The sequence below is a fragment of the Anopheles arabiensis genome, chromosome 2 (assembly GCF_016920715.1).
Source record: "Anopheles arabiensis isolate DONGOLA chromosome 2, AaraD3, whole genome shotgun sequence".
In the NCBI taxonomy this organism is placed as follows: Eukaryota; Metazoa; Arthropoda; class Insecta; order Diptera; family Culicidae; genus Anopheles; species Anopheles arabiensis.
In genome coordinates, this window is record NC_053517.1 from 17,306,823 (window position 1) to 17,333,299 (window position 26,477).

A 26,477-nucleotide genomic window follows, 5' to 3' on the forward strand; every position below is an offset into this window, starting at 1 on the left:
TAATTTCTATTATTAACATTTATTCCCTCACTACTTATCGGTCGTGCGTCAACGATCATCGATAATCATCTGTCTTGGTACCTGGTTGGGGAACGTTACGTTCTCGAACCAACCAGCGGCCTCGCAGCTCTTCATTTATGTGGCGTTGATTCTCGCCTGAACCACTTACTGGACCACTTTTTCGTGAGTTCCAAACGAGGCAGCAACACAACGCACTCGCCATGGCCCCCGAGCGCTGCAGGATATTGCAGCGAACGCAGAACAAATAGCACCAGCACCAACAACAAACTGTGCTCCCAATGTGCATGTCCCAGGACAAGTTCAACTAGTCGCTCGTTCTGCAGAAAGGTTGATCACCACGCATGCGCCTTCAAGGACATTGTGTTTGCGTTTGCCTGATATGCTCCGTCACGATGCAATCCAGTTGGTGAGATAGGGAGCAGCACAGGCAAGGCCAATATGCAGCAGAACGAGCAGAAAACCAAACCGGCTAGTAGCAGACCGATTCTTTCCATTTACGGACTTCCTGAACGCAGCCCCGGAGCATGTATTTTGCTCTGTAATCACCAAACTGTTATCAACTGCTGCTTAATAATCGCGAAACGATAAGCGCGACTGGTTGCAAACAGCATTCAAGGCCCGGGGCAAAGGAATGAACCGCTTACCATGTGCCTGTTGACATTCTGTACCGTTTGCCGAGCTAGGCGAAGAACAGTTTCAAATCTCCACATCGACACTTTCATCATTCGAAAGCCTTCCCAGACGCAGCCACATTGTTGACAGAACGCAGGTGAAACCGTTTGCCATACCCGCCTGTCCGCACGTTTGACTTAATTCAATCCATCCCAATGCTTTGCTACTTTCCAACTATTGTTTGCTGATCGGTAAATGTGGCGGGAACGTTTCTGAAAACAGCTCCGTCCTCGGTCTCGCAGATGCGCTGTGACGCTTCTTTCCAGCATGAAACATTCATAAACCACCCCTAGGTCGGTGTGCCTCTTTTGGCTGCCATACATTAACGAACTGAGTTTGAGACGCTCCTTCTAAACAATATCTTTGACAGTAAGTAGTGAGTTTAAAGTAAAGCGGCGCGTTTCTGCATGTTTAAACACACATCTTAACGAAAGTTGCTTCAGCGGCTTTGATTTTGGGAGAAAGTGCATCGCACCGACGGAGGATCGGAACCATAATTGAAGCCAGCCACCGCGCTGGAATTTAGAAATAAAATCTTAACCTTCCATCGCACAGCTTACGGGGCAGATGGGTTCGTCAATGAAACGTGCCTAGTGGTTAACAATAAAATAGGGAACACATCTGTATGTCATGCTGCCTCCAAACTCCAAACCCATTACAACGTCCCGGCGCCGTGCTTCCTATCGTGCTTCCGCCAGGACTCATCTCGTTTCCGTTCCTCCTCCATACACTTGCCCCGCAGGCATCATTCGGTAAATGTCACTTCCTACCGAAACCCTTGGCCACCATAGGACCACCTGAACCCAACCGCGTCGTGTTTTGTGTTTATGAAGATCGGCTTGACATTTCATCCCGCCGCTCGCCACGATCGTGCTCTCGCCGGACTCCGGTTGGTGGAGTGGCGAAATTTGAAGACGAACTCGCAAAACGAGGATCACGGATGGACGGGAGAAGCACAAAGCACAAACAAAAAGCAAAAGTCCCAGCGTACACACGAAGAAAGTTTCGCCGATCGTGGCCGACGCAAAAACGTCCGAACGTATGCCATTAAAAGTCGTTTCCCTCATTACTCATCGCGGCAAACGCGCGCTACGCTGATAGCACACGGCCGGGTGTCTCGCTCACCGACCGGCTTCGTCTATCCTTTTCTCTTTCGGGACTTTGGGATTTCGTCTGAAAGGGAGGAAAAAAGGTAAACTTGCACAATCTTAGTGGATGCATCCTGCCGTTACGTTGAAAGCGAGAGTTTGATTGCGTTTGATGTGTCGCAAATTCCGCACAAATCGCCGACGGAACAGGTGTCTCTTGCACATCACAAAGCCTCCGGTTAACCGTTATTGATGCACGATCGATCGCTCGCCTTGCCGCATAGAGCATACCGCAGCAGCAGGGAAGTGCAATAAACACACTGACGCGTCCCGCTGTACTCGGCGACAAACATGCATACACCAAGGGGGGAGTTCAGAATTCAATTATCCATTGTGGAATGCATGCGCACTGCTGGACTGGGAAATGCATTGCCCCCCCCCCCCCACGGCACAGTCGGTAATAGAAAAGTAAACCCCACTTTAGGCACGCAGACAGGGGAGCAAACCAAACGGTTTCGGAAGAAGAAAGTTGTAGCCCCCTCCGCACGAAGCTATCATATTGTTTGCATGATTTATTAACGACAACCACAGGGCTCTGTAAACAGCTTGCCTAATTGATTGTCCAGCCGACTGCCGGCTGGCCAGCTGGCTGGGACGGCACACGATCGCGCGGCGCCAGGAGGGAGGGGAATATTTAGTGTGAGAAAATTCGATGGAAATCAAACAATTTGCCCCCTCCTTTCCTCTGAACCTCTGGTAACAAATGTATCTACCAAAAAAATAACATTGGCCAGTACGGAGAGTTTCAGCTTGAACCCCGTGGTTCAGCTGGTTCAACTTTCAATTTGAGGTTATCATCATTCGCTCGCGCAAAAGAGATACAACACTGCTGTAAAGCTTTAACGAAAGAGAAACTGCAGCCACTAACAGATACTTTATTGAATTTCACGCCCAAGAGAGGGCTTTTAATTAGAACCAGCGAAAAATTAGACCCACTGCCAGGCAGCCCGGGCTCTCAGGGTCACCAGGCGTACAGTTTCGGTGATTAGTGAGTGAAAAGTTTTTCACTTTTCCTCCGGTACGGGTTGAGTTTGTTGTTATGAGCTGAAGATAGGAAAAATTCGACCTCCTATCATAAAATTAAGCCCAACCAACCAATCGTACGCGGTGAAAGTGACGCTGTGATTGTGCTGGATTTGTGCCGGTGTATCATAAATTCTAGCATCAAAGCCACGAGAGCAGAAACTCTGACTCATCTGAAACGACATCCGATTTCCTTCACCGCCACGAGAACGCTTGATACATCCAGCCAGCCAGCCAGCCAGTAAGATGCACTTTCAGTTTTCAATCACTTTTCCTTTCCAAAAAGGAACCATTCCCGCCAACGCCCATTTCCGTGGTGGACGATCTTTTTTTAATTTGTCTTTTCACTTTTCCCACGTGTCGCTTCAACACCCTCTGTCGGCGCTGGAGCGCGACACCCCCGAATGCCCCGTAGTGAGTGGGGCGAAAAAATCAATTTCCTCGCACTTTAAAACCTCACCTGCGATCGATCGTGTCGGTTGTGATGGGACTCACACACACACACACACATGGTTAATGGAAAGTCATCATCACCCGAAAGCGCACACCAAAGGGTGGAATGATTTTCAATTTCTTTTTTGTTTCTGTCTTTTTTGTGTGTGTTCTATTTTGATGTTTTCAAGGAATCGCCGTACATTTGTACCAAAGTTCCGCTCACGGTGTGGCGTATGCTTAGTATTTAAATGTTATTTCCTTTCGGTGTTTGTGCACCGAAAATGCGCGACACATCTTCCTCATCATACCAGCACAAGGGGAGAGAGCGGGGTGATTTAATTCAAGGTCTTACTCCCTGCCAACCCGGCTGTATCTGCAACGCCCGTCTGAAATGTCACCCAATGTCAAACAGAATCAACTCAGGTCCCCGGTTTGCAGCGGCCGTTTTTTGAACCGCACCCGCACCCGTATGAATATTCAAATTTGGAAACGGTGAGTGTGGCTTTTTCCTTGTTTCAATACTCACCATGGCTCACTCGACCGTCTCGTCGATGCTGCATCATTGATTAGGATCCGGTTGTGCGAAAATCTAGCTCATCCGAACACTACACCCTCACAGTTAGGACTGACGATCAGCCGTAGCTATCGAATGGTGTTGCTACAAAGCATTTACGCATTTCGTAGAAGTGTTTGTCCAGTCGATCCATTTCATTTTCATGATTATTTTTATTTAAACGCATGACAAAGTCATTAAGTAACTAACGAATAGTTAAAAGACAAGTTGTAAAGCTGAAAATATAACTCTGAGAAGCAATGTAACATACAATACTTAGAAAAACAAAACATAAATAAATAAATACATAAATCAACAAGTTACAAATATGGTATGTACAAAAAATGAAATAAATAACATTGTTTAATAAAACTGTTTAACACGATTGTTGAAATATTACAAGATAAAGCAATGTAAAGTAAAAAGAACTTAAATCGAAAACTACCAAGAACAAAAGAATATGCAACATATAGGTAACAAACAGATTAAATTACGTATAAACTAAGCCAAACTAAAAATAAAAATAAAAAATTATAATAATGACCTGTACAAAACGGAAAATTCAATTTGACAGGTAAAATGTGCTAACCAGCCCAAAATGGACCATTATCAATTGAGTCAAAATAGTATTTAAACAGGTTTCATTCAAGTCAATCAGAATTTTTTTTTACTCTCGGCTGTTGTCTAAAAGAAAATGTATTTCATAATACTCCGACTGATCGGCAACATTCCACCAGGATCACCTATTCTTCGTACGACCCATTCATGCCCTTTCAGGCCCGAACGATCGCATCGATAGGTCCCGTGCGAGCCCATGGATGCCCATTCATACTTATCTCCCGGGTTTTTTTTTACACTTTAGCTTTCTGGTTTTCAACCGACTGCTTTCTATCTGTGCCTAACATCGCGATCACACCCCACTTCGCTTCCCCCCTGCGTAATCCTCCATTGGTTTTGCCCTACGTGATAAACATTCTTTTCCGCCTATAATGTAACCTTTTCTCTTCTCTCCCGCTTACCTTTCTCTCTCTCTCTCTCTCTCGCTCTCTCCCTCCCTCTCTCTCTCTCTCTCTCTCAATATCTTTCTCTCGGTATCTCTCTATTGACAACCATCCAAGCTGGGTTGAGTACTGCCCTTTCTCCAATTGAAAAATTCCAAATCCTCGCGATACACGCTCGGTGTAGGTCTCTCCTAAAACTCAAACGCTCTTGGCGCTCTCGGAGCATCCGGACAACCCGTTCGGCGTTACGCTCTCTCGGCAGGGAAGGGGGGAAAACCGCGGAGCGCAGCAACGGATCGCAGCACTGCGTCAAGTGGATTCACGCGCCAGCCAGTTTTCTTCCAGCAGCCTTCAGGTGTGCCTCGGCGGTCGTGGCTACAGTCGGCACTACGCCTGTATGTGATTTTTCGCCGTCGTTTCGACGTTTCGCAAACGAATCTCGTGCTCTCCACGCGGGAACGAACTTACCTTCGCCTTCCGCGGCTGATTCGCGTTCGGTTTGTGTGTTTGTTGTAGTTTTTTTTTTTGTTCACTCTTCTCTCGCACCAGACGCTGTGTGAAAGTGATGCGTTTAGGAAAGTGACGGCGCAATCAAATATGTGCAAATTGGGCTCCCATGGTGTTGGCCCGTGCGTATCACGCAAACGAGCGCTGAAGAATGCATGCTAGTGTAGGGGAGTGAGTGTGTTGCGTGCTGTTCAGCGCAAAGTTCAGTTCAGATTTGGCTAACGTTTCAAAACTGTGTCGTTTGTGCAGAAGTGCGCCCTAGTGCTTTCATGATAGCGGATTGATCGCGGAAGCTTTCAAAAATTTGGCAGCAAACGGTGAAATCTCATTTTTCGCCACACAGAGTGACGATATTGTGAACGGTGTGAACGTGTGAGCGTCTGCAGTGTCGTCCTGTTATTTGTCTTGTGTGTGTGTGTGTGCTCGTGTAAACCTAATTTTAACGATGATCATGTCAAGTTCCGGTGGTGACACGGGCAGCCGCAAGTGATCCATTTCTAGCTCCACGTTCGAAAAGTTTCATACCGTGTACGTGCAGCGCATCCCTGGGATCGCAGCGGCATCACCATGGACTCCAAGACCGAGGTCCGCTCGAAGCCGATCCTGAGTCCGACGCGCTCGCTGGACGAAGGCTTCGAGAGCGACCCGGACCGCATCTCGACCGACTCGGAACTAGCGACGGCCCAAACGACGCCGGCCTTCGATGTGCTGCAGCGTACCGATCGCGATGGGGTGCAGCACACGCAGATCGCACGGCGCACCTCGCCCACCACCACGCAGGACTCGCAGGGCTCGGCCGGCTCGAAGGACAGTGGCCCAGAAAGTATCCTCTGCCTGGAGGGTGAAATCGAAAAGGAACTTCGCACCAAGCTCGAGAAAACGACCCTCGGCCGGCCGCCGACCGGACTGCCGAAGCCGAACACCGCCACCGGTGGACAGCAGATACGGTACCGGCGAATAAAGACGCGTGCGCCACCGCCCCCAATCGGTTCCTACTACTACCAGAAGCGTTCGGCATCGGTTGACAGTGTGAACCGGGCGGGCGGTGCCCACCACGGCCCCAGCAGCCTGTACAATCTTAGTCTCGATCCGGGCAGCACGGCGAACCTGCACCTCGATCTGGCGTCGGGCCCGGTGAGTGTAGGGCCGCCCGGCACCCAGACGGGGCACGACGTCCTGGCCGGCCGGTTCGTGCGCGTCACCGTCGATCCGCGGCACCATCAGCCACCCGCCTCGCTGAACCAGTACCGACTAGCATCGCTTTCGACGAACAACATCTACAAATATTGTCACGCACCGGCGCCAATGACCGGCCACTACCATCATCTGCACCAGCAGCAGCAGCAGCAGCACCAGCAGCAACAGCAGCAACCCCTCCCGCATCATCCGCTGCATCCGCTGTCCCATCATCAACATCATCATCCCTTGCATCATCACCATCACCAGACGCAGCACCAGCAGCAGCTGCAGCAACACTCCGGCCTGCACCATGGGCACCACCATCTCAGCTACATACCGACCTCGGTTGCATCGGGCGGCGGCGCGGTCGGCAGCGGTGGCAGCAATCGCAACAATTTATACTCATTACCACCCCAGTACGGATTAGGCGCGGCCGGGATGGGTTCTGGGCTGAATCAGTCCACCGCTGCTGCTGCTGCTGCGGCGGCCTCCTCGATCGCACCGTCCTCGATCGCGCCGTCCCATCCGCAGCCGGGCGCAACCGGATCCGTCGCGATGTCGGGCGTCGGTCCTGTGGCCGGCTCGGCGGTCCGGAATTATCAACATTTCAATCATGTTCCAGTTTGCTGGACTCAATCGATACCCAGACAAACGCGAAGGTAAGCGCCCCGGCGGAAAGTTCCGCACAAAGTTCTCATACCGCTCTGGGTCCACGCTCGCACGACTGGGGGGAGGGGGGGGGGGAGAGCGCACACATTGCGCCACTAAGTCGCACACGCACTTGACATTGCCGGTTTCATTCCATTTCGTTTCGAGCACGGCATGCATGGGATGCATACAAACGAACTCGCTCGCGCGCTCGTTTGCGATCTGATTTGAGAAGCCACGTACGGAACTAGGGCTAGTCCGCCGCGAGTGTAGCCGATTCGGTTGCTGTTTAACCCTATTTGTAGTGCACTGTCGACCACACACACACACGCACACACACAAATTACACGCTAAAAAGTGGCCTCCGATGGCCGGAAAAGTCCCAACCTCTATGCCTGTGGCCTCTGCTTATGCCGTGCGCGTACACCACCTAACCCAAATTTCGTGAGCCGCCAGCTAAGTAAGCCGCAATAAAGCGCGTTGATAAAGCGCTGGCGTACAGTATCTAACATGTGAAACAGGAGCCGTTTGCTGACAGCGAGGGATTTTTGTTTGTTTGCTGTGCCCCATCCCCCGGTGCAGTCGTGAGTGTGTGATTAGCACGGCGCACAAGGGCAAACTGCTTTCAATCTCTTTCACTTTATCGGACGAATCGAATTATAACCCCATTTTCAGTGCTTGTTTAATGATGTATAAGTGTCCTGAATTGACTCTAGACCTTACTGCACACACAACACACACACACACACACAAGCTGAACAATAAGGCTGGCATTATTGATGTTCTTGGTAGTCTTTGTCCACTGAGTGCGCTACGTCAAACGGATGTTTCTCGGTCGCCGTAAATAGCATCTTCACAGAAAACAGCTAAACACTTATCGTTCACTTAGCAACTCGCCTTCATAAAACGAACCATCCGTTCTATTGTGTTCCTGTTCACAGCTGAACGCGGCAGCTCGATGTACCGTCCTGTTGTCACTTTGGGAGTGCGCGCAATTGTCAAGCGGTTGTCAATAGGCTCATCCTCCCTGGCGGCAATAAGCACAGTACCGGTGGTAAGATAGCAAACAGGCACGAAACTACCGGACGGATGGCAAATTTTAAGCCAAATAGCAACCTAAGCCATAAAAACACCCATTATCTGTTCATTAGCCGTCATTCGCGCATCTTGCATTCCAACCTGGGGGAAGGTCGATAATTCGGAGATACTCATCTTCGAATCCTATCGCTAGAAACCACACTACTCGTTTTAAGTCTCATCACACTGCTCTTAAGCAATCCACCAGGCTACATGAAGCGCTGCGAAAGCGATTGCTCCCTCACATCGTTCTCTCTAGTTTTTTTTTTTACCAAATGCTTATGGCACGTCGTTGGTCAATAAAACCGTAAATTATGTTCACCAACCGGCGTAACAGGCATGGTTTGCGTTTTTGCTATTGCCGCGCGCTTGGCACTCTTTGCCTTTGATCTATGCAAACGTGACCACTTGTGCGCTGCCGTCCGCCATCGCTTAAACCGTCGTAGTGCGTCCGCAGAGCGCCGTACGCAAATCGATACGGTACGAAAGATTCCACGGTGACATCAAGCGACGAACCTGTCATCTGAAGTCCGTATATGCGGGAACCAACATTAGGCCATCGTGACTATTCCCTGAGTGCTTGCGTGCGTTTGTGCGTGTGTGTGTTTATTTGCTGATGACATTTTGGGAAGAGTCGTACGTTGCGATGCTTCTCATGTTTAGTGCTTTTGTTGTTGTTGTTGTTGTTGTTGTTGTTGTTTTGCTTTCGGTTTTGCTAATGAAAAGGCCAATCGAAGTCTGTTGAAGTGGTAGCAAATATGTTGATTTGCTTTCTATAAAGGTTAAACTATGAACCGTACCGTGCAGTGTAATTTGTATGTATTTGTGCTTGTTACACACTTTAATGTTTATATTATCTTACGGATAATGTACGGCACAGTAGATAATAGTAAACATTTTATTACACGTTATGAAACGATTTACCCCTTTCTTGTGGGTTATTGGAAAGCTATATCTTTTTTTTTAAATTAAAAATAACTCTATCATAAAAAGTAAGGATGAACAACAATCGTTGAACTGGTTCTTTTCAAATTTCAACCATCAATCTTTTAAATAAATAATCGTTCCATTGCCTCTTTATGTTTTTTTAGTTCCATTCTGAACATCCCACGCACGTAAAGCCCTTTGCTTGCCCTTAGCACACTCACACACGTATATACCGGCTTGCACAAATTCCCACGAATTTTGGCGGCCACTTCCGATCGGGCGATTTGGTGTGAAAATCGCAGCCCCAAACGATATGCTGAAACGATTGACCACCAAGCGGACCACCCTGTAATGGTTGTGTTCCTGTGCTGCCATCGTTAATCTCACCCATCCCACACTCCTGCCCCTGTGAACGTTCTGTCAAGGGCAGCTTCTACCCGGTGTCGAGAGTCGGACCGATAATTGCCATCGTTCATCCCTTGCGGGCACACTTAATAATGTACGACAGGCAGCAACAAAGCGGCAGAAGAAACACCATCCCATCCAATCGGAAAACAATTCACTCCCCAATCGGATCGGAATCTCGCCCTCGAAGGGGGGGGCACCATACAGCAAGCGACGAACCCTCCGCGAGCTTGCCCAGCGCTCAGTGCACTCAGGGCAAGGCAGACGAATGTGCCCAAAAGCAAACAACTTTTACTTTCACGGCCCAAAGCATCCGATCCAATCGATCTCTTCAGGCCTTCTCTTTCCCTTTATGGAAGCGTTTTGCGCGCATAAACATACACACACGTATGTACATACGATCGAAGAAACAGATGGGAGTGAAAACTGTGCAGCAACTCCAACATCACATCACATCAGTCATACGGTTCTGCAATGGCTCACTGACCAGCAACAACATGCTAATGGCTCTGGTGGGCTGCTCCCCCGTTCCCCCACCGCTCCATCTGCAGTGGGACAGGTGAAATGTTTGCTCAGCCGCCAGTCATGCTTGAATCAAAAGCCGACTTGCGATCACACCGATTCGCGCAGATCATTTCTTATAATGTACCGCGCTCGGTGAGGGTTAGTACTTTTGTTGTTTTGTTTTTTTGCTGCCGTTTCGCGCGCCCATCGGAGATAGTTGCTGCCCAATTGTTTAATTTACAACCATAACCTGAATTTCACCGGCTCGCACGCGTGTAGCTCACCATCGGCAAAGGGATGGCTGCGAGTGGAAAAGAAGTGAGATCGGCCATGGCGGTTAAAATGGCCAACACCCATCATTCAGTCAACCAAAACATCGCCAGCGAGGGGAGCGATGGAGGGAGGTATAAAACACGCATTTCCATTCCGAAAACAAAAAACTACAGACGCACCGTACCAAAACTCGATCAAGTGTACGAATTATTCGATTTTGCCTACGCACGCTACACTCTCTGGGTTAGCACGGCCGGAGCTGGCCATTTTCGCTTTTCGCTCGTTTTTTTTCATTTCCCTTTCAGCCTCACTACCACTGCGCTCAAACACGAGACCGAGCGCAAAGAACAAGCGCAATCGAGTGATAATTAGACCGGGCAAACCGGAGTAAGGGGAGCTGGGTTGGATGTGGCCGGAACGATGACGAACCGAAAGATGCGCTTGGAAAAATTTACACACAATCGACACTGCCAGGCCGACACGCCGCCCGCTGCCGATGCTGCGCCAACCATCTTTGCTGCCAACCATAGCTCCAATCGGGCAAACTCCCCTTTGAAAAAAACACACCATTACAGACAGTTTTTCGAACAGTTCGCGATGGCACCGCTCGATTCGGGCGCAAAAATGTACACGCGGGGAAATTTTGTATAAATTAATGAGGAAAAAAAGTGAAATTAGCCACCACCAACTGAACCGTCCCCTCCCCCCCGGCGGGCAGCTCCAACGGAAGTTGATTGCCGCCTTGCTTTCGATTTCGTTTAAGGGCAGGCAACCGAAAACAAGAAAATGAACACGCGGAAACTTCTGCACCGGTTTCCGCCAAAATCCAATTTCGGGGTGGGTTTTAAAAATAAGATTCCCATTTTCTGCGCCCCATCACACGGCCACCATTACTGGGGCCGTAAAACATGGTAAAAATGACGATTAAACTAAGCTTTTCACCTTCTGCGTACGGAGGTGAAGTTTGTAGCTTGTTTGATGTAGCTGTGAAGATGCTGTGCTTTTATTTCAGATTGTTGTTGACCACTACTTCCGCCCAACAAGAGTGCAATTAGAAAAACGTGATCATAAAATGCGGGTGCGCACAACACATAATCCACGCATACAGCGCTTCATTTGCAGACACTAAATTCCGCATACACACCAACCAAACAAAAAAACATACACAACAGTTCACCCCCAGGCGGTAAAGTAAAAGTAAACCAACCTGATTCTGGGTGTAGCGTTTGATCCTTCCGCGATACGGCTTGGCCACTTACGGCACGCCGGGGTGGTCGCAGACACAATCGCTTCCCTTCCCGCGCATGCATGCCGCTGGCTGATTTCCGGTCTCGGCGCAGCGCGCGCGGCAGGGAGAGCCCGATGTGCATTGAGCAGTTTCCTCTTTCCGCGCTTATTAACCGGATGGATAAGACATTCGGCCGCGCGTCAGCCGGAGTCCGGGTGTCTTTGGCAATCGTTTGTCCCGTCCAACGATGCACGTTGTTTTTGCAGGTTCGTTCAGCTCAAACCTAGCACCATCACTCCAAGCGATGCACATGTACAGAGTGCAGTAAAGCACAACAAACGACCAGCACAATCCTCAGGGGACAAGGGGGAAGAGCAACCGGTATGCAAACGTGCTTCCTCAACCAGCATTACCGGCTGGTACGTCCAATAATTGCACTGTTTAGGCTATTGGCAAGCCTCAGCTACTTCAGGGAGACCAAGACGGCGCGGACCAAGATCGCAAACAGGTTGAAGCTTCACTGCCTTCACCCATCCTTGCAGCGTGCCAAAGATTTATCCCGAAAACATGGTATAATAAATGTGTTTAAAGCAAAAACATAACCAAACCAGCTGAACCAAAAAAAACACATCCCCAAGTCCCAAAGGAAACCTGAAAGTAAAAGTTTCTCAACGTGCCACAACCACCACCATCACGGCATGCAGCACACACACACACTGGGTCTTTGAGACTGCACGCCGTAAAGATGTGTATGTGTGGATTTTCCATCAAACTTTCAACACGCAAGAAAAGTGTTACAATCGTGAGTGGAAATGATCATTTTTCTCTGGAGCTTTCTTCAAATTTGCGCTACCGTCCGGGCAGGAATAGAACTGTCTTCCCTGTTGCATAACGTCCCGTTCGTGCGCGTTACCACTGCACTACGGTGGACGGGCCAACGCCACCATCGGTGGCTGCTGGGTGGATAGGATTCCGGTTTTTGTTTTTATATGCTGCGGTGCGCCAGCGCGAGGAAGTAAGGAATTTTTGGACTCGCGCAAGCAGGTTTCGTGCAGCGAAAGTGTGTGGAGCCGATGGTTTTGGACGGACGTTTTTAGGATGTTTTTGTTAGCGAGCTGAAATCGGAAGCAACTTTTGCCCCCAAAACCGGTTCACGGCCGCTCCACCGGTAACGGTTTGTTGCATTATGGGAACACCGGCCGATTTGAGAAGATCGCACTTGGCAGTGTTGGCCAAAACGTTAGCGAAAATGATTGCGCTTCGCGTTGGTTGCGCTGTGGCTTTTGCTACCATGCATCATTGACATTTAAATTACTGCACTGTAAATGTTAATTTTCTCTAATTCTATTAGCGCTTTCGTTACCAACGCCATCGTTACCCATCGTTAGCCGTCGACCGCAACATAATTATTATTTGCATTTCGTTCTAATCTAACCGATCTAACCCTGCGATGGTTATCGTGGCTAATTGTTGTTTGCTGCTGCCCGGACGACACAACACGCAATGACGGCCATGTAAATGATTCGTGTTACGTGTCCGCCCCTGTCCGCTAGCGCACTGAACGACAATAAAACCATATAAAAAAGCCCCGTTGCATTTCACGTAATTAAACATGGACCGACCGACCTCTGCCACCTTCCGTCGGTTCCCACGGGCCGCTCGGGCCGGTGTGGACTGGTGAGTCGCACCGTTCCGTTAATTATAATCTTATTCCGAACGCAACGACAGCAGTGGGGGGAGATTTTTCACCCGGGCTTTACATAAACTCGCAAAACCTATACGAAAATTACGCATCATTACGCTTTAGCTGCAGATAAAGTGATATCGTACCGGCTAATTAATTGCCTGCGTTTGGGTGTACAAGGGGAGTGTGTGTGTGTACGTCATTTGGAATTCTTTCACCCGATGGTCGATTTCTTGCAATGCAAGGGAGCAAAACAGAAACGAAAGCCAACAACAAAACTGCCGAGGGCAAACCGAGGATGAGCGGGAGGATGAGTTTTTCTTTTGGGAAGTGAGAAGCGCTGCCTCTTCGAACACGCTGGTTCGAGCAGTGGTGATGATCATCCTTCTTCCTCACCGTGATGCACTTTCAGAACCGTGCGCCCATTCGCCCATTCTAGACACGCGATCTTAGCTATTTTAATTAGCATTCCATTCACCATTCTCTTCCCCCAAAGCGTCGGGGGTCCTGGTGTCATCTAGTGTGCGCGTTCGGAATCGTTCGACCGTAGCATTCAATGAAACAATTTTATTGGCTGCCCTCGTGCGCTCTGCTGCTCTCTCTCTCTCTCTATCTCGCTCTCTCTATATGTCTCTGTGTGCGTTTTTCAATGCCCTTGCACTTTAAATGGTCCCTCTGTGGGACAACAGCTTAAGAGCGGCTAATCTTTTCCACTTCTACGGCTTGAAGGAACTGCGGCTTGGGAAGGAAAGAAGTAGGCCAGCGCAAGCCGATTTTGTTTGGTTTTTTTCGTCGTTGTCAGTTTAATGTTGTATGTATTGTAAAGTTTGAGACAATTATAATGTTTACGTACGATGTTGAATTGAAATATTCAAACAAACAAGAGAACCAGCACAAGTCCGTTTACATGGGCCATTGACCATTGAAAATTGTTAACTTCGACTAATACGAATGTGTGAGGTCGTTTGTCGAGAATCATCCTGGGTACAAAAGAACTAGAAGTATCCGTTCTTAGATTTGCCTAAAAATACAAAAAACCAAACGTAATCACAATACTCAACAATGCTTGTTTTAGCTCATTTTTGTATAAGTGAAAAGGCTGAAAGTACAAACAGATCGCGCAGTGACTGCCGCGACATTGTTTAAATTGCCAGTCATGTGCTTCAGCGCCTTCATCGCCCTCCTGGCCCGCATCAAGTGCTGTGCAAATCCGGTGCAGCACTACATTAAATGCATAACCAGCCAGCCACAGTTACGACGCGACCCTTATCCTACTTACTATTGATGATGTAAACGCTCTCAGCGTGCACCCTCCAGCACCGGCTACACTTGTTGGCACTTTCTTACACACCCACAAACGCTCACACACACATACGATCACATCTACAGGAACAGTGTAAAAGTATAAAAGGCTTGATTCAATCTGCCTACTAATGGTTCGCCCTGTTCCGCATTGTTTATCGAATCCGAACCATCGGGGCCTGCTCGCGAACGCATCACCCCAAACACAAGGGCGGTTTCGTTACAATTTGCGATCGCGTTTTACCCACCACCTGTCTGCGCAGACTCACTTCCCCTTGTTTGTTGTGGCTTTCCGTTGCAGTTTTGTTTTGGGCCGCATTCAGTCGTCTGTGGGTTGTGGTTTTTTTTGTTGCCTTCCGGGAGAGTTTTTCCTACAACGAAATGTTAATTAGTATCGCGATCATCTTTCAGCTCGGGTCGGGCTCATGCAATCTTGCCGTCGTCTTAATCTCGCAAATTCGGTTCCCCAGCTAGGGGTTTTTGCAAGCTCTGCAAAAGTGTCTCTTCAGATTTAGAGGAAACATAAAAGCCACCCGGCATGGGAGAAAGGCACCGGGGCAACAATTACCCAAAAGCAAACGATCGGACATACTCTACGGCAGCGTGCAAGCAGTTTTGTGGACAATGTTTCGAGATGATCCAATTTTGAGGCTAACCCATCTTATCGGGGTACACTACATCGCATCTCGATGCTGTGGGGATGCAAGGGAGTGCGTGCTGCTTGTTGAGGGTAGAGATCGGTTAGCGCCGACATGGATACACGGAACGATGAAACCTTTCATCAAAAGCGCTCTCCAACATCAGCGAAACATATCCGCGCCAAATGGACATTCACTTCAGCACCACCACCATCACCAAACCGGCCGATTACAGAACAGGAAAGGTGACGAAGATGATTATTTTGCACTCTTCCCGTACCCATCGCCCGGACGATGCTCTTGGATGATGTAACGAAGAGAAAGGCGTCCGTATTAACTGGATGCACGAAACGATATACACATACCCACCGCACGAACAACAACATCAACAAAAAACAAAATGTCGTGGCTTTCGCTTGTTTTATGCTTTTATAACAGCGTGCAATCATAATTTGTGCATACTGCTTCTTCCTCGTTTATTGCGCTAATAATGTGCTCTTCTGTGTGTATGTGTTTGTGCGGATTGCGGACCTTCTTCAATTCACAGTAATTCTTGGCAGGGCGTCAGTGTGCTCCGGTGCGTATGCTCCACTTGAAACTGTGCGCGTTAAATATTCTTACGCGTTGGCGAAAGAGATGGTTGGCAAAGTTGGTTGATTTTGGCACGTTTTGTGACCACGATGTGTGTATACATCGAGCGCTGCTATGGTGGGCTTCGAAGCGTAACCTAGCCGAGTGTTGGATTGTAGTCGAAATTTACACCTCAGCGTGGGGCTGTTTCTTTGCAGCTCTGTATCGAAACAAACTACTCCCTCAAGGTATCATAAATACTGGCGTGATCGTCAGAGTGTGGTACATTGAATGGGAAATAGGCAATCGAGTTGAACAATCGGTTGAAATTAGCATTACTCAATTTTATTTTGTTCAATATAAAAAAAAACATGCAAATCTTTAGGGAATAATTAAAGGCTGAAGATGTGTATGATATTCCTTGCTTATTAAGGGGATTCCACTCAGCTTATGTGTTATTTTCTCTCATAATTCTTTGAATATAAACTTCCTTACATCAAACATTGCAAAATTTACGACACGATCACTTTTATCTGCAAGGAAGAATTCCCGTTTAGAATTCCCGTTACGTACTCGTAATGCAATATTTAAAAGCTACTCTACTGTTAGAAACCCCCAATTATTTGGTTCCGGGGTGATCTTCAAATTCCGCTCATCAAATTGTTCCAAATGTCCACTCTGTCTGACCATACACCGACACCGGTGGTGAGATAATCGCCCGTTTAATCAGCGGAAGAGCAATCGTCCAACCAAACAGGCCAACTGAACCACCCCAACCCCGAACGTCTGCTCGCGTGTGCCATCCATCTTCCTCCCGCAGTGTCCATCTTCCGCAGGCACTGTGTCGAACCCGAAACAACATACTCTACCAATTACCTTTAAGATGTCTCCCGAATCTATGCTTCATCTCTCGTGTACCGGGCTCGTTAAAACACCGCTAGAATTCAACCGTACACTTTGCCCCGTCCCGCAAGACTGTTGCCAACTGCTACTACCTATCCGAGTGGCGGGCGGAAGCAAGATGAGCCTATCCGCGCAGCGTGGCGTGAGAAACCATGATCCTGTGCTGCATCTCGCGCTCGCTCGCAACCACGGCAACCCCAGCGACGACGACAACGACGACGAAAATGGGCATTGCTGTCCGCCAAAGCTGCCGGCAATGGGCCAATGAGCTGACGTCCCCGGCACGGCGCGGGTATGCCCACGAGCCGGGTATACCGAAACATACAGCATACAACAATGTTGCGTCGCTTAAGTGAGATGTCCAAATGAGCAATTATCGGGCAAACGGTTTTCAATTGACCCAGTCCCATCGAGGATCTCGGGGACGTAGAACAAACACGAACCTGCGGGGCGGCGCGGATCCGAGAATGATCTGCCCCGGCCTGGCTCCGCCGGCTCCGCTAAACCTTTTCCCCCACTCTAGTGGCAGCTACAATTGGGCCACAGCTGATGAGACACGCCATACCGGTGCACCGCACGAAGTCATCAAGTGGTACCGAAACCGTTCCGAGCACGCTAACGGAACAGGAATGCACTCGAGAGGATCAGGCGGATTGGGACTGGGAAGCAGGAGTAAGGAGAACCCATTTCGTTGAGGCAACAGTTGCCATGCGCTGTGATCTTGCATACCGTTTCGAGGCAGAGCTGCAGCATCGTATCGGGAACCGTATCGAATCGAACCGATTCGAACCGGGAATCTGCCTGGCGTCCTCGATGACGATGACACCGAGAAGTGGCGGATAACGAACACAAAATGGGATCACTTATCCCAATGGTAAAACAGGCTGCAAACAGGCAAACGATGCAATCTGGGCCATCACCATTGGCGTAACAGAAGGTACCAACTATCTGCCAGCGCTACCAGATAGCTGGCGTTGAAAGTGGCTGACCGTACCGACTAGCACAACCACGGGACAATCCCGGCCATAGGCATAATAATCATAATGTTAAAGGGGGGTAGCGAATCCCGCTGTTCATTATATTCGTCAACGATCGGAAGCAGTCAGCGGTGCGGGGCTGCGAGGATAAAATTTAATTACAAGCGGTTACGGAATCACGACAATTTATTTCCCACTCGTGCGACATGCGGCACCCATGCCGATATGCATGTGAAGAAAGTGTAGAACATGCTGAGTTTTTTTTTCGCTAGCAAGCGGACAACAAAGCTGGGCGAGAGGCCCACCCCATGGAGGTGGTAGTATATGGGCAATAAATTTATTCTAGATACCGTTAGCTTTTACCGTGCGCCAACGTGCTACCGAGCCTCGGTTATATCCCCGGAGGTCACATGACCGTGGGGTATGGCACTAATTTGCCTGTGGCATGCCTAAAAGAGTGGACGATCGGCACTCTGTACAGTCACGCCACCACATTGGGGTTGTTTTTGCTTCTAAAATACAAATTGATTACCTGCACACATTTCGGATACAATATCTAATCATTGAATCTTAAAAAAGAGGATCTCCAGAAGTAAGATTGAAGCGCTCTGCACTGAAATTTGATGTTCGGAGCCATTGAGCGTACCATTAAAGGCACTGCTAATCATTTAAAAACGATCTTATCTTCACCTTGAAGGGATTTATGGTTTAAAAACAACCGCTTCGGTTGATTTATTTGCTTCGATAATGAAAAGAAGTCTCATTTATTTCATTTCACCTGCTCGCCAAACAAACATAACCTTCATTGTGTCACCGGCGTTCACAGCACCAGCGAAAGCCCACCAAGTTGATGCTGAAAACCCAGCCCTGCTCTCATTAATCGAATTTTTAATATGTTCTTAACGTGGTGAGATACAGCTATCTAGACATCTAAGCCGTTCTACTTCACACAAACACTATAACAGAACTCACGACCGCCACTCGCCGCTTTTTCACTGTCAACCAACACACTCTGAAAAGCGATACAACCTCTCAGCTGCATATAAATCACTGTTCATTAAAATAATTCAATAATTTTATCATTCCATTTCGCTCGAACTTTCGGTGGTTGTGTTCGGCGGCTGGCGGATTAGAAAACTGCCAGTACCGTTCCATTTTGCTAACGACCCCGAACAATGTTTGAAGCGAACGATGCCGGCGACAAAAGGGTGGTAAGATAATTATCCTAACATCTTGTCCTCTGCTCTCGGAAAGCGAACAGTGCCATTTCGCTTGGGCCGTGTGTGGGAGCAGCATTCACAAAATCAATACAATTTCCGCACATAAACTATCCCGCAGCTTGATTATACATTAGACGTTCTTGTGACATTGTCTTTAGTTCTATCATCAATATTTTCGTTCGTCGGCATGCTTCCTCCCAATCAATGAGCTGGCAAAAGTCCCGGTTTGCGTCACTGAGTGGGCATATTTTTCATCTTCCCAAAGAGTTCCAGGAAAGTGGTGTCCAGCTGGTACGGGGTTGTTTCTATGTTTGGTATGAACATAATCATACGATTTCGTAGCGGTTTTCATCTCCAAACGCAAAAACCTCTCGAGAACGAGCCAATTGAGCTTGGCTATAAATCAATTACAATGGTCGAGAGTCTAGACGATTGTCTCACTTTTTTGTGTGTTGCTAGAACTCACAATTCTATCCTTAATGAATACAAAAGAGGGAAGAGTATTCGCACTATCCGGATGCAGGAACGGGTCGAATCTATCGGGCAAGGGAAATGCTCATTAAGCTGGTTGACGCGGTTTTTGTAACATTATAAACCATTTCATCATTCATCTGGCTTCATGTTAATGCTAGCAGTGTGAACCTTATATTAGGTTAGAAATTAATGCTTTGTTGTTCTGATTACTCTGCGTCTTTTCGATCGAATCTGAACGCAAGCTTGGAAGGAAGTCTTTCTTCCACTCCTATCTGATGGTATTTAATGAACTTTAGACAGTTTGAAGGAGGGTGGGGGAGCTAACGACGAAAACAGTCATTCCCTTTCGACCGACCGACCAACCGACCGAACACACAGCAAATTACGTCGCAGTATCACACTCATTAGAATCTCATCCAGCAGAGACCATCGGTGGAACACCCATGATTCCCGTGATTCTGGAACGCGCCCGCAGTCGCTGAACCTGCTGCGAAGATGCTCACCAGCGACCGAGAAAAAGAGAGAGAAAGAGAGAAAGAGAGCGTAAAGAGAGAAGATAAAATAATCCACTGTGAAATTAATCTGATTTTCAGCCATTTTCGCTAAGACGCACGACCTCGCCCTCTCAAGGGCATCTCGTAAACACGGCGTCAGCGTACTCTGGTGCTGTGTGTGGTTCAACATATCTCGTGCTGATTTCCCTCCCGGTCATGGCATTTCCCCGTATGGAATGTGCGCGGGAAGGAGATGGTTACGGTTGTTCTTTTTGTACACGACAAAGAGACAAATATCATTCGAAGAAACCTTTCTTACGCACACGACGCTTAACACGCGGTTCTAAGCCGCGGTGTGCCTGTGCCCAAACTCTTGCCAGCGCTCAACGGACAGAGTCATCGAATCGACAGATTTGCCGGATTATTGAACCCGCGGTTTGACGTGTGCGATCTGTTGGCAGCGTCCAGAAGATCCGCGCGAGCGCTGGAAACACGATCCCATGGCGACGCCATTCCCGACGCCCCAAAGTAGCTCCGATGGCGTTCCGTCCACTCGAAAATCAATCCACCATGGCGAACACCCAACAAGTGGCCACCATCGTCCAAAAGCCAAAGCCCAAACACTCCCCTTCCGTCCACGCTAAAAGGATCTTAGCCTCCCGACCCGACTCCTCTAGCAGTTGCCTGAGCTGGCGATTTCGATCGACTGTTGTTCCGGTAGGTTTGGGGCTGGCGCGTCCCACGATATGCCATCGGAGTTCAGCGTAAATGGCCTACCAGCAAAACAAACCCAAGGCCCCGAACACCAAACAAGCACACGGGCATGGTCAAACAAAAACACTTTCAATTTGCAACGCCATCGCCAATTGCTCGCTTCCTCATTCTTGGCGCCAGCGCTAGTTCAATATCCGGATCAGGCCGATGTTTTGCGAACGTTCACATTCACCTGGCACGTTGTGCGGTTGGGCACCTGGGCACTAGCAAAAGCAAATGTACTTACTGTTCCGTTCGACTCCGTTCAAAGTCGACCGTTTTACGGTCAAATAGAGAAATCAATTACAAAGGCTACATGAACAAGGCAAATAGTTTTGACGTTTGCCAGATTCCATCCGCATTTCTCTCTGGCGGAATGGGAACTGAACTGTATTGCAACGACTACCACCCAGCACTGAACACACAGCTCAGGTGTCACAACCCAGTCTTCAACTTTTCGGACCGGTACAGCACGCACAGTTTACAGCGTTTGCGCTGCGCCAATAATCATCATTAACAATTAGTTCTGTTGCCAAAATTGCATCCCATACACACGAACATTCGTACATCTTCGATTACTCAACAAATCCAATCCACGGCAAGCGGGCATTTAGTTGCGCGGACTGCCGCGACCCCAAACCCAGGGCGCCCGTTTGCTTTGTAAACGTAATTAGATATGTTTTGATTTCCCATGCGCCAGCGGACGTATGATGCAACCCTGCGCCGCCACACACCGTTCACCCCGCCCATCGTGGACATCATCGCTCACAGTGCTCAATGCGACCCTTCTCGATGCGTACGACAACATCCCTTTACAAGCGGCAACTCCGAAAGATCCGATCACATACAGGCAAATCCGGCTGTCGAGGTTTCGATCTGTTCCAGGGAGAGGAGTCGATGGAGAATGGCAGTTTTACGATGCCCACTTGGGACAGCATACTTTCCCACGTGTGTTCAGAGGCGCAGACAAAACCTTCAGAGCCGTTTTGGCCGAATGTGTTGCAAAAGCCGGGTACAACATTAAGCTCAACGGTTGGTGCAGACGGGCAAGGTTGCCAGGCTTTTGCATCGCCGTGTCCACCGGTGCTCCGATCATCAGCGCACAACATTTTCTTAATTTTATTTCGGTTTACCGAAACTGCTAACCGAACATAAAAAGAGCGACATGCAATCGATCTACGCTTTGGTGGTTTCGCTGCTAACGTACGTGGTTAACGATTTGTTGCGCCTAAATGATGTAGCGAACTCCCAAAACATCAGCCAATACAGTAGTGGTTGGGATAATTTTTCACTCATTCTTGTCTCGTGTGTATGTCTATCTTTTTTTTTTTTTTTGCTGTAACCGCTGTCACTTTTAATTAACTAATGCAATGCCTTTTTTTTGTTCTTCTTCTTCCACTTTTACTTGCACGCTCTGCCCAACTCGTCCCATAAACAGGTAAGTGTTTCGTGCTATTTCAATGTCAAATTTACATCTCCAAAAAAATGTGACCTTCAATCTAATTGACCCTAGTTTAACTGTGCAATATGATAATGGATGATGGTCCACCGGTTGAGCTTTTTTTTTTTTGCTACATCTATACATGATTGATGGCAGCGTTATTCGCATAGCTTTGTACAGGTTGGGGACTCAAGTTCACTGAGATCACGTAGTGACCTTTCCCAAATAATGACCCTTTGAACTTCCAATTCCGAATACAGCGCAAACAGGCCAGTGGATTGACTTGTTAATCACTGTGTTTAATTAAAATAGCTTCACGTCTGGTACCCACTTTTACCCGCAAACGATCCAAGAACAACGCCGTGTTTAATGCCAACCAATGTTCACGCTGCGTTTTAACAACCTCGATCATCATTTAGCGAACGGTTAATTGATTACGATCACCTTCGCTGTTGTGCAAAAATTACGCCAAAAACATACCATCACGAAACAACAGCTCGACGATGGTCTGGGACCATTAAAAACTCGAGACTCCTCCCTGCGACGTGCCGTGACGATCGTATAATTTTCAATTCGTACCATTCTTTTCGTCCAGCCCCGAAAACAAAAATATACGCCGGGTGCGTGATCTCACAGTTCTCGTTAAGGGGTAAGCCACCGTACACGGTATGACCCCGTCAACACCGGGCGTCCCGTCATCGGGCGTCCCAGTGTCAGTGAAAGTTTTTGAAACATTTTCCCACATCTCTCTCTCGCTCTTTCTCTACCGAGTGCGCTGGTGCACGATCGCGCTCGCCGGTACGGAATGAAAAATAAAGGTGATACATATACATAAAACCCGGTGCAGCTTTCTTTGCCCAGCCTTCCTCTTCAGCACGAAATGGTCGAAAGTTATAGCCACCAAATTAGTAGCAATGGCAATCGTCAACCCATCATCAGCCAGTCGTCGACACAGCGGGAAAGCTGAGCACGGTGCCTAGCCTCACCACTCTCGGCTACATTCTAACAATTGTGTTCGCTGGTGGTACACCGTCGACTTCTCATAAAATTCTCATTATTGTCTGGCCCCACCGAGGGCCTGCTGCCGATGCTCAACGATGGCAATGGTGACAATGAAGACGACGAAAAACGCATACGCGATTCAACGCTGACAATGTGGACGCGGGAGTACATTGACGCGATGCGCTACTCGCTCAAACACACACCAACACCGTTGACAGCGTGGCCACAGGCAGCAGTGCGGTTTGTTCGCAATTTCACCCCGAAAGGGCGAAGGGGAGAAGATTTATGCGCGCTTAGCTATAAACTCCGACCGGTTAGAAAACGTTGCTACTGTTCCCCGCCCTCCCTATAGCGTACGGTTGTCCCTGCTCGGTTGTCGCTCGGCTCGGGAGCCCCACCCGGCGTAGGAAATGATAATAGTTTAAAAAGGAAAACCACCAACGCGCCAACGAGATGCTCTAATGATGAATTGTATGGAAGCGCATTAATGCAACTTTGTGATTTCCCACGATTTTGATACAGTTTCACCTGCATAGATACGGAGCGATGCATAGCGCTCTATTTATGCGCTTGCTTTTTTTCTTCTTCAACACGTACCGAGCCCGAGCGCGATAATCTCTGGCGTGCGGAATCACGCACAACTTTTGGGGGTGCACTCGTGCTGTGCGGGAGAACCCTGCACATACGCTGAAACGTGCGGCAATTCGTCTAGCGCTGGAATGACTTCCAGCTGCCCGGTTTAGGATGTTTCAATTTCTATGCGATTTCACCGAGTTCATCTCACCCGAGTTCACCCGTTCGCTAGCTCGTTAGCCGCCTGCAATTAAGCGTTCGGATGTGATTGGGGAAGCTGTTAACAAACGGGAGCTGTTTTGCAAAGCTACAAATTGGGGGCGAAATGCAGACTTTTGTCCATTGTTCGACTGGCTTTCCGTTGTATTCATTCTGTGAAAAGCTGCACGATTGATAAGGAAACGGAAGCGATGATTTTTTTTTCTTTCGAGCGGCTTAATTATGTGATGAAAGATAAAAATCTATTTTAGATGATCGATGTTGGGCCACAGTTTGAAATTTATCTATACTGGATGACATGGGATTGCAAAATTTAAGCATAATCTGGACCATAGAGTAATTCGATGATTGGCCTGTAATTAGCTAAGTGTTAGTGCATGTTTGATAATGGTCCTTGATGCTGTTTTGAGACCAACTGTTTATTGTTTACATGGACTTACTGTAGAACATGTTTTATCAGAAGTCAAATTTCTTCACAACAGGTATGTCATCTGCATACCTACATACTTGTACAACAACATTACTAATAGTATGTATTTCAGGAAAGTCCAAAATAATATCTAAATTAATCGTAAATTCTGCGGACATCACGCTGAGTAATGAATGTGTGTAGTAAGAGAGCTCGATTGGTAAGAAATGTCGAACATTTTTGAACATCAAAACTGTAAGAAGGGTGAATCTAACACCTGATTCTGGAACATGAGAACCGATAAAAGTTATCATAGATTTAGTTAGCATGGTTCTTTTCCAATTTAATATAAAATATTTTGGGAAAAAGGACATAATGTCCTCTCTTTCAAAAGTTATGTAGAATGTATCTGAATGTACATAGTTCAGTACAGTAGTTGTGGAGGATGCTTAAAGTATCAGCATGTTCTATGTACTAGAGCAAACTACATGACTCTGCAATGCAGCAATTATCATCCTTAGATATTGTGGTAATTTGTTGCAAAAGAAAATGTTGAAAAGGATGATCATATCTTACAAGAACATTTTTACTTCACCATTTTCGACAAGGTACGACCATTATTTTCTCTTGAAAACAAAATAATATTCCGGAAAAGTACATCATAGAAAACATTAATGAGCTTAAACATTAAAAACAACAGAGGCTCTATATTTGAAGACCTACTAATATCAGCTCAATACCGTTCCCAACGTAACTTTGAACAGTTGTCTCACGCAGTCTCCATGAACTGACCTTTCGGTGTAAATAAAAGAAACCTTTTTGTTTTGTTTTCTTCGCTACCAATGTTCCTCTCGTTTCACATCAAGGCCCGCCCCGTTTATACAACCCTAAGCACACATCCGATAGTCCATCAAAACGCTTTACAACCACCGTGCACCACATTACCACCGGCGATAAGTATCCGGTTAGCGAAAGTTACTGTTTGACCCTTCCATTGACCATGACTCACCGTCGTCCGAGTTTAGGCTAGCCTCGCCCGAAGGTCGAAGCCTTCAAAGTTGCCGCTGAGTGGCCGCGTCAACCAGATGTGTGATTTTGTGTCGCATTGCGCAACGCCCTCGAGCGATACTGCAGTATCATGTTTCGTTCGCGAGCGGCTCAAAACACCAAGATGAATGCATTTTGGTTTTAACGAACCTCCACCTACGGACAGCTTTTTTCCGACAGCTGCATGAAGTTTTACACCATTCTTGCTTTCCGGTTTCTATTTCTTTTTTTTTCGACAGATTTATACTTCCGATTTACGAGCCCTGCTTTGCATCTATACCAACACGCAGCTTTATAGCTGTTGAAGGGAAGCATGGGGTCGGCGGTGGATGGGGCCACAACACGCTACGTTTTCGTTTCATATCCTCACACATTCGCATGCCGGATATATTAATGCGCTAAACACTGAAAATAACGAAAAACTTTCACTAACAGGCTTGTTAGGCTCTCGCATCTCAACGCCAGCGCTGGGATGGTCGTCGTCTACCCCATGCTCGTGCTGGACATTCCTTACTGCCGGAGAATTTCATCTCCTGCGGCTGCTTCTAATTTACATCAAATAAATATGCACACAGCACGGCAGCACGCAATGAGGGAGCGAGCGTGCGAGTGCTTTTAACCTTTAGCGGATCTAACTCTCGATTTCATTCCCGAGGGTAAAAGGTGAGATAGCCAGAAAAGTGTTATCGCTCGACATACATGCAGGATACAACATCAAACCGGTTCCACCATTTTTGGTGAACATTTTTGCCAAAACATATAGCGCCTTTTACGTCAAACGAACGCCATTCTGCCTTGATGATATGCGACTACGTCGACGGTTCGCGAAATTCACCCAGCACCGTGCCGACATTAGCCACCGTGACCGCGAATTACTTAGCGCACTTCGCGCGGTAATAGGGAAGTCATAAACCCCGCCTCCCGCATTTGAAGGATGCCTCCCCTCAGGGCAGGCTCGCGTTTTGGAAGGCCGCACCGCAGCCCCAATCAGCATTCCGCATGTCACTAGATCGCTAGTTTACGCGATGCGATAGAGCTTTTGCCAAACCGAATGTTTGCTAGAACGGTTCGCTACGCCTAACCATCGCTTCGATGCCGGAGAGCGTGCCGGCAAAATCGACCGTTGAGCTGTCGATGGAAACGATTTATAGCCATCATTAAAACATCCAT

The 26,477-nt window shown here is 47.9% G+C and overlaps 1 protein-coding gene across 1 annotated transcript in view; it reads left to right on the forward strand.

The window, feature by feature from the left end:
- The first annotated feature begins 5,146 nt into the window (after nucleotides 1-5,146).
- LOC120895607 (ecdysone-induced protein 74EF-like) overlaps nucleotides 5,147-26,477 on the forward strand; it is a 37,549-nt gene continuing 16,218 nt past the window's right edge. Inside the window, exon 1 of the mRNA XM_040299111.1 lies at nucleotides 5,147-7,198. Coding sequence (XP_040155045.1) covers nucleotides 5,928-7,198 — 1,271 coding nt within the window. The 5' untranslated portion in view covers nucleotides 5,147-5,927. The remainder of the gene's footprint in view (nucleotides 7,199-26,477) is intronic.